Source organism: Empidonax traillii, unplaced genomic scaffold (assembly GCF_003031625.1).
Source record: "Empidonax traillii isolate 1590-97213 ecotype Southwest subspecies unplaced genomic scaffold, ASM303162v1 scaffold84:size2688230, whole genome shotgun sequence".
NCBI classification, from domain to species: Eukaryota; Metazoa; Chordata; class Aves; order Passeriformes; family Tyrannidae; genus Empidonax; species Empidonax traillii.
The window spans coordinates 2440265-2453796 of record NW_020955277.1 but is presented as its reverse complement, the minus strand read 5'-3'; the positions used below and the strand labels follow the sequence as shown (position 1 = coordinate 2453796).

At 41.5% G+C, this 13532-nt stretch overlaps 1 protein-coding gene across 1 annotated transcript in view; it reads right to left on the bottom strand.

Moving 5' to 3' along the window:
- Positions 1–1239: 1239 nt before the first annotated feature.
- Positions 1240–13532, bottom strand: part of AGK (acylglycerol kinase) — a 35099-nt gene continuing 22806 nt past the window's right edge. The window contains exons 10-15 of the mRNA XM_027881196.1: positions 13276–13333; positions 10894–11038; positions 10212–10309; positions 7950–8020; positions 3567–3651; positions 1240–1706 (exon numbers count right to left, since the gene is read on the bottom strand). Coding sequence (XP_027736997.1) covers positions 1569–1706; positions 3567–3651; positions 7950–8020; positions 10212–10309; positions 10894–11038; positions 13276–13333 — 595 coding nt within the window. The 3' untranslated portion in view covers positions 1240–1568. The remainder of the gene's footprint in view (positions 1707–3566; positions 3652–7949; positions 8021–10211; positions 10310–10893; positions 11039–13275; positions 13334–13532) is intronic.

The window sequence follows — 13532 nt, the reverse complement described above, 5'->3', positions numbered from 1 at the left end:
AGCAGAGCACAGCCAACATGTTCCTTGGAGAGTGACCCAGGGGTCCACTGGGCACTCTTAATTGCTGCAAACCAAAAGAAAGACAGCACAAAACAGGACCTATCACCAGCATAACTACTGAAAAGAACTAGCAGGCTTCTACTCCCTGAGATCTTAGTTAAGAAGGGTTAGGGTTGGAAGGGGCTTTGAAGATCATCTAGTTTAGGTAACTAGTTTCTCCGCAGAATAGTCCAGGGAAGGAGAACAATCAGTGTAGTTCCAGCATCATGCAGAAACCCAACCCTGCTTCCCATTTCAAGGCATTTTTCCTTTATGAAGTCTCCAGCAGAGGATGCTAGTGGAGCAGCGTGTAGCCAAGAATGCAGTCTTTAAAAAAAGCAGCTGGAAGTCAAGTCACTAAAGTTCGTATTTTGATTACAGCAGAGAGTCAGCAGATAACCTTAGACTAGATCACAGTGTAACACAGAGACTACAGACGAGCAAGTCACATCAGAAAAATAAGGGGAATGAATTCTTTTTCTTCCAGTAAGCAAGGCAGAATCATGTGAATTTATAAGCTACAATGAGAAGGGCAACACATAACCTTGCCTAAGTCAATATTTCCTTTCAGCAATTAAAGAAAAGCTATAAACAAAATCTCAGAAAAGCAACAAAACTAATTAAGGTACTGAGGCTCAAGGGGATATAGATTGCATATGGAGTGGTGAGCACTGTTTACATTAGAAGAGAGCAACCAGACACAATGAATAATAAAAATTATTAGGATGCCCTTATTTGTGTTATATTACTACAGGAATAAAAGGAATACTTACAAAAAAAGACTCATTCAGCTTGTTAAAGAGTCTTTCCACATGTCCTTCATACAGCTTTGGGTCAATGATGTTTTCCAATTTGCTTCTGTGTAATATGCCTAAACTTGATCAAAGGAATATATTTCTACTTTATTATTACCGGAACTCTGTGTTGTTGAATCTGGCAAGCTGAAAAAGACTGACATAAATATCCAGATACATATGGGGAATTTTTAAACTTGCTCCAAAGCTTGGTATCACCGATCTCCAATTTATTTTGTGACAGAGTGGATAACAAACCACCTGTTTTAATGTGGCAATTCCAACACTTGACAGAATTCCTTAGCATCACTCTCCCCAAAATAATTTTTTTTCCAGGATGATCCCAGGTTTTGCCAGATTTATACATAGGTAAAGCAGTCCTAAACTCTTAGAACACAAGAACAAGTGTGCTTTTGTTTTACTTTAATATACAATTGCACTACAGCAGTAGCATCTGGCACACAGCACTCGGCCTGCAGTGCTGTAAGTGGAACACTGATGACTTCTCAGAGGGAGGGGGGGAAAAAAAAGATGCCATCAAGTTAACATGCATTTCTCAGAATTTTCATTTGCATTTTTAACCCCTTTGAGACCAGTCAAATCATCCACTTGTGCGTAGAAGTAGCCAAAAGGCTTATTAGTCTGCTGGGGTTAATCAAGTTAGTGAGGTCTCATGAACCTTGAAGAGACCCTGGTAAGACTGGTAAACACTGGCCCCTGGATTCTCATGGATTCTCATTGTACTGCTGCATGGAGCAACTGCTCTCTCATTCTGGGATCGCAGAAGAACCGGAGTTTCCGGGGTAACAGCTTCACCTCCACAGGCATAGCTTCATACTCCTCGTTATCAATGCCAAAGGATCCCTCAGTGCCCTGTGTGCACACAACAGTTAAACACCAAGCATGTTATTTCAGCAGTACTCTAACACTGATACCTGATTTTGCCAGAAGACTACAGCTGAATATTTAGCTGAGTCTCAACCAGGACAACCCCCCTCCCTTTGTCTTCCAGCCCATCTGCTCTCCATGACACAGGGAGAGCTATCCTTCACTATATTAAGAGTCCATTGCATAAGATGTTACCTCACTTAGTTGCTAATTAGTGATAATTAAATGCTAAGAAGCTTTAATGACCCACATTGTTTATACTGAAGGATTCTTTGCTATTGGAACCTCAATTATAGACGCTTAGATCTTAGTCTGCCAGTGGTGACACAAGCTAATCCAAAGAAGGGCCTGTTAAGTAACTCCTATTAAATCCATATTACAAACCCCTTTTGGTATTGTTTCACTATATTGATCTGAAACATGAGATGCAAAGTAATTCACTGTTCAGGAATTACTCAGCAGTAGAATTTTCTTAAGTGTTTTCTTTAACGCTGATAAAGTCACCAGTGATTAAAACCATTCATCAAAATGGCAGGCTGACTTTACCTAAAAACAAATTCAGCGACTGCTTTGCATGCACTGGACTCCAGAACTAGTATAGGTTCTGGAAGTCAGAGGTACAGCAAAGCAGTCCAGCTGGATCAACATATTCTGCTTCTCTGCAAAGCTAGTGAGGCTCCTCTGAGCTGCCTCCAGTTCCTTCATTGGAGTTGGCTCATGGAGTGGAACAGCACTGCTTTGTGCCATGCACACACACTCTGAGCAGCAGCCGCAGGAGGAACAGCTCATTTTAGACCACAGCCCTTACTTACGGCTCAGCCATACTTAGCCGAGCTCTCCAGAGTATTCCTTCAGAATCACAAAACTGCCATGATATGAATTTGATGCAACTATTTATATTCGATGCTAGCTAATCATGACATCATAATTCATGATTTTCACTTCGTAGCAATAGATTTTTTTCACCTTCTGGCACATTCTATTCACCCTTAATATAGAATTATTTTGCCAAATAATATATCACTCAAAGATAGAAATTATCTAGGGGATTGATTTCATGTCCTTGTAAAAACAAGAAACTATCCTCCCCAGGGCTGCAATAACAGCTGCTTCTGTCCCAGAGGCAGAAAAAGATGAATTTAAATTACACAGGCAGGCACAATTTAGTCTTCTTTCTCAGCCTCATCAGTTCAAAGTTCTGAGGCACTTCCTTGTTCTGCTCTGAGCCCCATTGCCTTGTCTCACCCTCCTTGGTCTCCATAAAGCCTCTAATATTTATCTTCTTCTCTACAGCACAATCCCTTTTAGGGCAAAACGTACCTGTCTTCAGTGCTAAGGAGATCTGTGTGTCACAGAATCACAGAATGGGTCAGGTTGGAAAAGAACACAGTGCATCATCTTGTCCAACCTCCTTGCTCAAGCAGGCTCATCCTAGAGCACAGGATTACATCCTGACAATTCTTTAGTATCTTCTGTGAGGGAGACTCCACAACCTCTCTGGGTAACCTGTTCCAGTTGTGTGGTCACTCACGGAGCAAAGAAGTTCTTCCTCATATTCAGGTGGAATTTCCTGTGTATATGCAATACCCTCTACAACCATCATCACTTTCTTCATACACGATCTGCCACTATTTACTGTCAGAATGAAGCTCTCCCTCAGGTTTAAAGAGCAGCTGGGGAACTCCAGTATGTTTTTCCTGGCCAGGGACTCAGTTGCTGCACTGTGGAACTGAGCGTCTCAGTGTAATCCATCTCCCAGATTTGGAACAGGGATTTCCTAATGTGCAGCAGCATCAAAGGGTACAAGGAAATAAAGTGACAAAGTTTTCCAGCTCTGTTTCTCACCTCTGGAAGTTGCAAGATGCATCTGCTGGCTTGGATGCACTGACTCCCTTCAGGACACGTATGTGGGTCACGCATCTTTTGACTTCTGTTCAATCCAAAAGAGAGGCAAGGTAAGGACATGTTTCACTCAGAAAGAGAGAAAGGAAACAGCCTTCTTTAGGGATGACATTTCATTGTGGGGTGATAAAACACTATGCATTTGGTAAACTCAGAGGTTATATATATATATATATATATATATATATATACAAATATTTGTGAGTTTAACTGTGAGAAAGTAAAATAAACCTTCCCTCTTCTGATGCTGTCAATACATATCAGTATGCACTGACAGCCTCCACTCAGCTTCTGCTCTGAGCTCATTGAATGTATTTGAACATAGTTTTGCATATTTGAACATGGAACAGAGTTTTGTGCTTGTCACTTACATGCTGAATTGTTCACTTCCTGCAGTGAAAGCTATGTCCTCATATCCCATACACCCACATAACTTACCAGCAACCTACACAACTCTAAGCCAAAAAAATGAAAGAATTATAGTTATATCGAACCACTAAATTACCATCTAAAAACAAACAAAACCCCCACTCTTCACATCAGCACCAGCCAGAATTACATTTCTTACCAACTGCTTTTATATAATTCTTGTGAAGAAACCCCCAGAAACTCAAATTTTATCCATTCTAAATAACATATCCAGTATTGTCAGTGTCTCTCTTATGGTGCCTATAACATTCTTACTTATGTACTGTATTTGGAGAAGTGCTGCTTTCTTTCCTACTTCTGTGATGTCAAATGGGAGCAACATAGAAGGCAGCTGCCCGTCTTAGAAAGCTGGTGGTGCAAGTGCCACAGGGTCTTTTTCAAGACTTAGGATGCTGTCCTGTCACTGCATCAGCTGTTACAGAACAGGGTGTTGTGATTCCCCCTCCCCATGTGTGCTGCTGCAGAGTGAGCACAAGCTCCTGGGTGTGCTGACCTGCCTCTGGCCTCCTCACTGACAACACACATCACCTTTTGAGTGACCACTGACAAAGGGTCACTGCACCCCAGGCAGTAACCTCTCAGTATGGGCATACAAACTCCACACACACAAACAGCAAAGAGGACAGCAGAGAATAACAGTGTTAATACATCACTGCTCTCAAGCATGGCAGAATTATCAGATATTCCTCTGACAGGAATGCCAGCTGTCCCCAGCTTTTGCATTTATTCGTTGATTGATATGAAAGAAGAGTCTATTTATATATTGCCCAAAGAAAAGAACTCACAAAAACATGTCAGAATCTCCCTATACACCACGTCTTCTATGCCCAGAGGAATGCAATTGATTCTTAAGATCACAGAAAATCCCAGAGAAAGAGCATGAGAAGCAAGGGTTGAAACAGGAGATGATAATCAAAGGCAAAGGAAGAAAAGCTAAGATACCAAAGGAAAGGGCAGGGAAGGACAGAAGCAATATTAACTGTGGAAAATTTGGTTTTAATCAAATATGTATAGAATAAAAGATTGATGAGTGACTGTGAGGGAATTAAACATCCTCCAGCAATATAAATTATAAATTATTAATGGCATGCAATGCTGTCAGTTTATACAGTGCTGTACAAACAAGCAGCAAGATTACCCACTTAAAGTTTAACCTGCTTGGATTTTAACATATAAGGTCCTAGATGTGGCACTCTGGTGAGCAAGCAGATTTTTTTGGTCAATGAAAGCAAACGAAGCTCTACAGAGATGCAATTATGGGGTCAAGACAAAAGAGCCAAGACACGGAAATAAAGATCAGTCAAAGGAGAACACTGGTAAGAAGCAAATAGACACAACTCCACTTGCAGTGACTGCCCCTCTAGTGGCCCAGTATAAAAGGGTCAGAATCCATTTCCGTTAGACTCCGTTCCTTACTCAAGATGACAGCAACGTAAAATAGGAACAAGACTGAAAAGTTTAACAGCAACAGTTTCCAATGATTGTTGCATCCCACTCCATATGCTGAATCACAAAAAAATACAGGCAGAGAGAGAACCACAACACCTACTGCACATAACACACAACTGTAACCTAGTTTTCATGTCTAGAAGTGGCCAAAGTTAACTGATTCAGAGGAAGACCTCTAACAAAAAAAAACCCAACAACAGTCCAGTCTTCTGCACTGTAGCTGGTAACTGTATTCATGCCCTGGAGTGACAGCTCTCAAAACTTTCATACACAGAATCTAAGCTGGCTAACAAAATGTGGATTACTGATGATACCTTTCCATCCCTCCAGCACTTCGTAGTAAGCACTCCATTGTAAACCACCTCTTCTTCCCCCACCTTATCTTAAACATCAGCTCTACCCTTGCTGCAAATGCTCTTGTTCACACAAATCTGATCCACAGCCAGAGGGCACTTCTATACACCTGGGATGACCTGCTCTTTTCTTTGAAATCCATCAGCTGTTGCCCTCCAGCACTATGATGCATTCCCACATACACACACTGCCTGAACCTGTGTGGTAGTTTCCTGCTGGATGTGCAGTTTCCTCTGTGTGACCCATCAGTTCTCATCAGCTCCTGTCAGTGCCCTCTTCAATATAAAAAACCTTTGATATCTGCACTAATAAGGTATTTTCCCTAAAAACCTTTTCACCATCCCTCCCCACCCCCCCCAAATTCTGGTGGAGTTTAAACTATGCATTAAAAAGAGAAGAAAAACACATTTCCAAAGACAAACCCTGTTGGTGCTGTGCAATGGGGAGCCTCTGATAATGGGCCTGACTCAGAGCACACTGCCAAAGGCACTGTGGGATCTCTGAACACCCTGATTCTGCCTTGCACAAACAGGGCACATTTTTTCTGCTCTGACTCCTCTCTGTACAACTAACTAGTCCCTCCTGCTGCTCCCCCACCCCATACACCCCTCTTTCTTTGTTACCTGTAGACTTTTGGGCACTATTTAATCAAAAGAGCTTCTTTCTCTGAACTTTGCATGAACAGCAGCTCAAAGCTTTGGTACTGCCTCTAATTTGCTCTAGACAGCAGGGCAATGTTAATGCTCATGAGAGACTTTTTCAGCATGACACTGTAACTGCAGTCAGAAAATACTGCATGGAGCATGTCCAGTCCATGGGAGACATTATTTACAGCGGGAATACACTTGGATAGGCCTCCCTTAAATCACACGAGTTCATCTACGTTTTTTCTACTAGTGAAGTGTTTGAGAACCCAGCATAGCACCTCCTTTGTCTCCCTCCTTTAGGAGACCAGATTCCTCTGGTTTCTAAATGGGAGAATTTCCTCCTCCTTTCCCCCTGTAGCTTTCAAAGCCAAGATTTCAGTGCCAATCAACCTATGGTCCACATGGCTCGTGCAGTTGTAGGAGGACAACCTGACCTACAGTGTACGCCTAGGTCAGAAGATTCCATTCCCACTAAGGCTTGTGGGATGCCCAAATAATGGGCCTGCAGCTGCCATTAGTAGCATAAACAAGAGATACAAGCAGGAATTAATAAAGTGATGACAAAACCGGTAAAACTGTGCTGAAATCCTCCCACTGATTTCACTAGAGGGAGCTCTAAGACTTAGAAAACAGCAAATAAAAAGGAAATGGGCAGACGAGCACACTTGGATTTAGCAGGAAAATCTGCTGCTGGTACAAACTGCACTAAAGACGCAATGTATTTGTGAGAGGGACTGTATGAAGGAACTGGAAAAGACAGCTCTGATTTGCATCTGGTGAGAGCAGGAGGAACAAGACAACATTCACTTTTTCTCTACATGCTGCTTCTTCATACCTGCAGCCTTCTTACTCCACATAAAAGCAGCACCAAGACATGTGCCTAAAGTCCCTGTTTCAATGCACATCTTCCAAAAGTTCTTCCAGCTCAGACCTAATTTCTCACAAGACTTATTGAGTTAAGGAAGCTTTTCCCTTAGACAGCAGGGCCTGTCTAATCACAGTTCAAAAATTCCAGGAATCACTAGTACAGATATTGTCAGCTCTGTGACCCACCTCTCAATCCAATGGGCCAGAGCTAAAAGATTCTGGGGATAAATCTGCATGGCCATCTATAAAACTTGGTTATGACAGCAATGTACAACTAGTACTGACTTGCAGCAACAGGGGAAAAGACGAAAGGTATAGCAAACTCAGAAGCTAGGAAGAACTCCAGGTCCTGGATACTGACACTCCAGGTTCTGGAGTTCTGCCTTGTTTACAGAAAGAAAAAATGAGGAAGAATTTTAAGGACAAAATCATTAACCCTCATGAAGCATTACCAACTGGTGTCCTTTGCAGTCCCTCTGCTTCTGAACTTTGCAGCACAAGATTAGAGAAAATCAGCTTTTCAGAATTTGTTCCCACTCACACAGAGATTGCCACCTTTTCACAGCCTTCCCACACTCACCCTCTGTGAACAAACTCTCCCTTGCTGACAGTCTCTGCTTCAATGCAAATGTCCATGAAGTCCTCAGTGCGCTGTGCAAAAAAGGATTCAGAAATGAAGCAGTTAACATTTGAAAATGCCACACCCATGAGACTGCAATATGCTCACACAATGCCCAGTCCTTTGTCCCACAAAAGGACTCGGAAGATGCATTTCTGCATTTCATAATTTTTTCTGTCTATAAATTATAGACAGTATTTTCCCACTGATGAATATTCAGATAAACACCACAAGAAGCAAAATAACGAGTCACACATTTGGCTTCTTGTTACATTTAAAGACAGTAGCAGAACCCTTAGGTTTACTAATTTATTTCTATTCAACGTGTCTTTCGTGAATTTCAGCAACAGTACAATGACACAACATTTGGCCACCGAACACTACAGTAGGAGAATTTTAAACAATACAAATTGGAAATCAAAGTGGCCTTGGTATCAATCCTTTAAACTCCTTACTTAGCTTCTTTCATATTTATAGCCTGCCCTTAAACTGAGTATACAGTAAAGCCTTTTCCAGGAAAGCAACTTTGATTAAGATGCAATTTATTCTTTTTATTTCTTTTAACATTTGTGTCCTGGCAGAAGTCCTAGTGCAGATGCAATCAAAATGACAAAAGTAAAAATAAATGCATCTATTAGTATAACTTGGTTTATTTGCTGTTCTGCAGAGGTAGTCTTGGCACTGTCTGAGCTGCATCTGTATGGCTTTATCAAGAGGGCAGCCTAGGCATGAATCTAAGGTGAGACAGAGAGACAGGAGTGGCTGACAGTAGTCGGCAGACATGGCCTGGTATCGATTTGCGAGAGCTGCTGTTCAGCCTTGATGGCTGCAGGGACAATGGCTTCAAGAGTGGGAGTTATAAGCAGTTGTAAGGGGTCCACAGATTTACAAAAAAAAAGAAAGATGCAGCATCAAGATACTTCCAGATCTAGCAACAGAGAAGTACAACTGGCCTAACATAAACTTGTCCACTTTTCTAAACTATGCAAGAGACCTGAGAACTCTGTCACTTCTTTTTTTCAATACCAGTGAGTATTAAAGTGTCTCTTGAAGGCATAAAGGAGACAAAACAAACAAACCCAAAACCAACAAAACAACAGAAGAGACATAAGGGCTAGTTTGTGGCAATCAGATACTTTTCAGTTCTTGGAAGGTCTGTTTTTACTTTACATCAGTGACTCCAACCCAGTACAGCAACCAAACCTCTTGCGTTCAAGTGCCATCTAGAAACCACTAAAACAACAAATACCACTCTCTGTCTAGCTTCTGCCATTACTAAGACACTGACAGTCCAAATCATAAGCCTCTGAGGACTGAGAAACTAAAGTTCATGTGGTACATTCTAAGGAGAAAACAGGAAAAAATTTTAAAGACTATATTTGCCTACCTTTCTTTTTTTTTCTGATCCTATAAGATAACATGTCAATGTAACTCAAATTTTCATGTTCTTAAAGACCGTAAATTCTGAGCAAGAAATAAGTTGCGGTAAGTTCAACACCTCCTGTTACTCTGGGTGTACTGGCAATGGTTTCCTGCAGCCATGAGGAGGACAAGAAGGGAAGCTCACCAGTATGGGATCACTGTGTTAGTGTTTTCCAGTAAAATCAAAGACTGACATCTACCCAAACAGCTTTCATAGCAGTAAAATTGCACCAAAACACAGGCATAAGCCAAAGACGGGTTTTAAAACGATGAACGAACAGCATGAATAGGTTGAGAAGGTTATGACAGGGACAGTTCCTTTGCTGCTTGGTTCTACTCTTCCACAACAACCTGCATTTCCTTTCTTTCTAATAAATGTAGCCCCTGTCCTTCCCCTAGTCCTAGTTCTTTTTAACTCTTTGCTCTGCAAGTCAAAAAGAAGAGAGAAAAAGACAAAATTCCAGGCAGACATTCAGGTTCAACTTCCTTCTAGCACTGGTTGATCAAACAGAATCACTCTCACATGCTGAAGAAGGAATCAAATGTCTGTTTTGATGCTTTGTTTTCTCATGGGCAGTCTTTGTACAAATTCCTCCTGATCCCACTGCATCCCAGTTTTACATCCATCTCCAGTGCTTTTACACTGGCTCTGAAACTTGCCCGTTCCAGGATTCAGTCATGGGCCTCTCCTTGCATGAGGCAGCAAGTTTTATTTATATAGACACAAGAATGGGAGTTTAACAAGAAAGGAAAACTCTGTAAGCAGCCAGCATTTGGAATCCAGTTATATTATGGTCTTACTGTTAGATCAAGCTGCCTGTTCCGAGTTGCAATGGAAAGCTCAATGGTGGATAGCTTCAGTTCTTCCCAGTCCTCCGGGGCTACCTCCCGGGGAACTTCTGCATATCAAGAGGAGAAGACATAAATCATTAAGTGGAATCAACTGCACTGATCATTATGAACAATGAAACATCAATGTTACTATGAGAAACTCGGGGCCCAAATTTTACTGTTCTATTTTAAGTAACATTTGTTGCTCTGTGTCAGCAACTCTCCCCACCCCGGAAAACAAGGGCTGCTCCTCTCTCACCAGCTCACTGAGAAGCCATTCCACCAGAAGATTTCAAGAAGCCCACCCAGAAGTGCCAAGTTTTCCCTAAGGAGGCCTCCACAGCAATGGGAAGCAACTGTTAGTCCAGGGAATGCCCTGGGTTCTTTACAAATGAATCTTTGTTTAAGAGACCACAAGCACTGGCAGGACTACTCTGTTCCATTTCTGGCAGATACCACCGTAACTATCTTCACGAAATCACAGTTTTAATAAAGAAATTAAAAAAAACACAAATAAAAATAAATTAATAAATAATAGTAATTAAAAAAGAGCACAAAAGTAAAGCAGACACCCCCACTACAAACCTCCCCCTCAATCTAATAGAGGAGTAGAGCCTGTCTGTGATTTTATGGCAAAATAGACACATCTCACCTTTTGGCGGTGACCAGTAGGAGCGAAGTCGTCTGTAAAGCCTCACATATAAAGGAGGTCTCGATGGTTTTTCCTCTGGCTCTTCTGGAGGTCTCTCAGTTGGACCCACATACATGAGAGCAGCTTGATGTTTCTGAGGCCACTCCTTGAGTTTACACGAAAAGACAGAAGATAAAAGGCATTTTAGCACCTACCTTTAGTTTAGTGCTGTAGCCTATTTATTCTGTGCTCCCAAGTACTCCTGAGATCTACCCAGGCCCCACCACTGCCTCAGCCTACTTTGTGGTCTCCAGCCTCCAGATCCATATGTGAGATGACATTTTTTTGCAGCTTCCAAAAGATTACCCACAGTCCACCAAGTCCACTAATCTACTCCTTCCCCACACAAAGTGAGGCATTTTTCCCTCTATGAGCAGAGGGTAAAGGGATGTTTTCTTTGCTGCTGATGTGCGGCAGGGTGACACAGCTGCTTCTGGCTGGAGGGAACAACCAAAACCAGCAAGGTCAATATTAATGTCTGAAAGTACAATTGGTCTCTGCACGGCACAAAGGCAACTTCAAAGAGCACAGCAGGATCCAGTGCAAACAGACAAAGACAGTGCTGTGTGCAGCCGGGGGGCACTAAAACCTGGCAGGTCTTTGTTCTCCAACAACTCAAACAATCCAGATCTGATCTGATAGCCAGGTGCTTATAGACAGCAATACAATAGGTCTTCAGGCAAGTCACGTGTACTTTAAAAAGCATGTCAGGGGGAAAAAAAAATGGGAAAAAAAGTACTAACACGTTATTCTTGGTGATATTTCCTCTTGTTTTGAAAGTAATTTCTGAAACGCTCCAAACATAGGACTAAGGGAGGGAATCATTTAATAGATTTTTAAACATATATAGTAAAACAAAACAGCCAAGAGCCCACGTGAACTCAATATAATTATTTTTCTATGCACAAAACTTTAGAAGTAGTTTTGGATTATAGAGCACGGGTCGTTAAGCTAATTCACCTCACACCTCTGACAGCAAGGAAGGGCTCCACTATCATACTTACATAATAAAGAGGACAAACAGAGGTTGTATCAGTAGGGCAATACACAAACAATAAATATTAATGATTAAAGGGAAAAGCAGCAATGCTGTGATAATTTAAGCCTGTATGTTTAAGACTAGATGATAACACCTCAGAACAATGCCCCTACCAGTACCAGAGGTGAGCCCTTTTCCATTACACTTTTTCAGTTACAGGTCATCCTGTTTCAAAAGACAGCTACAGCAAAACCAGAAAATGTGAAGTGTACAGCAGCAAAGACAAGCCAGGAAGAGATTAAGTTGAACAGGCTGGTGCTGTTTCTTACAGAAATTAACAAAACGATAACATAAGAAGCTCATAAACCAATAAATACCACAATTAGGAGAGTTCAGGAAGAAACTTTTCTATTGTAATAGCATAAAAAGTGGCCACTTCTCTTCAACTTTCAGCAGGTTAAATAGATCTTTTTAATGTACAGTGAATAGCTCACCATTGAAATCCACTATCATTGAGACTAAGGACTCAACAAAACTTAGAAGGGGGCTGGAGTGAAATCAAGAGGAGGTGCCTACCTAGAATGCCAGCACACATTCATCATCTCCAATTTCCTGGGGATGGGGGGGGGATTTAAAAAAACAAACAACCAAACAACCCAACTTTCATGGATACATTACAATTAAACTCTCCTTCACAGGAGCTTCCTATAAAAGAATCATTGGCACTATCACAGACAGCATGACTAGACTGCACAGTCTGATCTACTGCACCAGCTCCTGGGTATTTCCACAGCCTGTCATTAGGATCCTTGTATGTTCAGAGAAGAGGAAAAGCACGTGTATGAAACTGCCTCACCTTTCATGTAGATCAAATTTTAATCTTTCCAGGATTTTAAGCGACAGAAAAGTTTAAGGTGAGATATAAGCTATTAATCTTCATGTTCATTTTACCCCACAAGGAAGCCTGATTATCAATGTGCATGAGCAGCCTAATTATATTGCCGGCTGAATAAATCAGAGTGAAATGTTATCACAAGAAAGGCTGTTGAGAAAAGGTGACTGAGCACTCAGGTGCTAATTTTCACCACCACTGCTGCTCACTAGTTTCACAGGGGGTTACTGGCTCCCCCTGGTGATCCTGCAGCAACAGATCTTCAGTAAAGGGAATTTTAAAAAAAAAGCCTTTCTCTTCCCTTTCATCTCTTCTGAAATAAGTCTATCAACTGGCAGGTTTTTTAACAAGTCGAGTTTCACTGCCATTTTATATTGTTACCAGAATCCTTCACAAAAACTTGCAGATAAATTATACAAAGCAAAGTCAGCCTTTTCATTTCCCATACACTTTTCTCACAATTAATTTTTACCTTAACTGTACTGAAAAAGTGAGCTGCTTTGGTTTTCAAAGGCCCAAGGTACCAGTACCTGAAAAGAGAACACAAATAGAACTTCTAAGATATCCAGGGGTCAATACTGGGAAAGGGAGAAACCTTGCATGCAGTCAGAGCACACAGACTTGTCTGCCACTGAGTTAGTGCTCCCTGACAACTTTTAGCTTTTTGATACTGTAAGATAATTTCTACACATCACCAGCAGCTTAGCAGTGACATCCCTTTCCTGATTT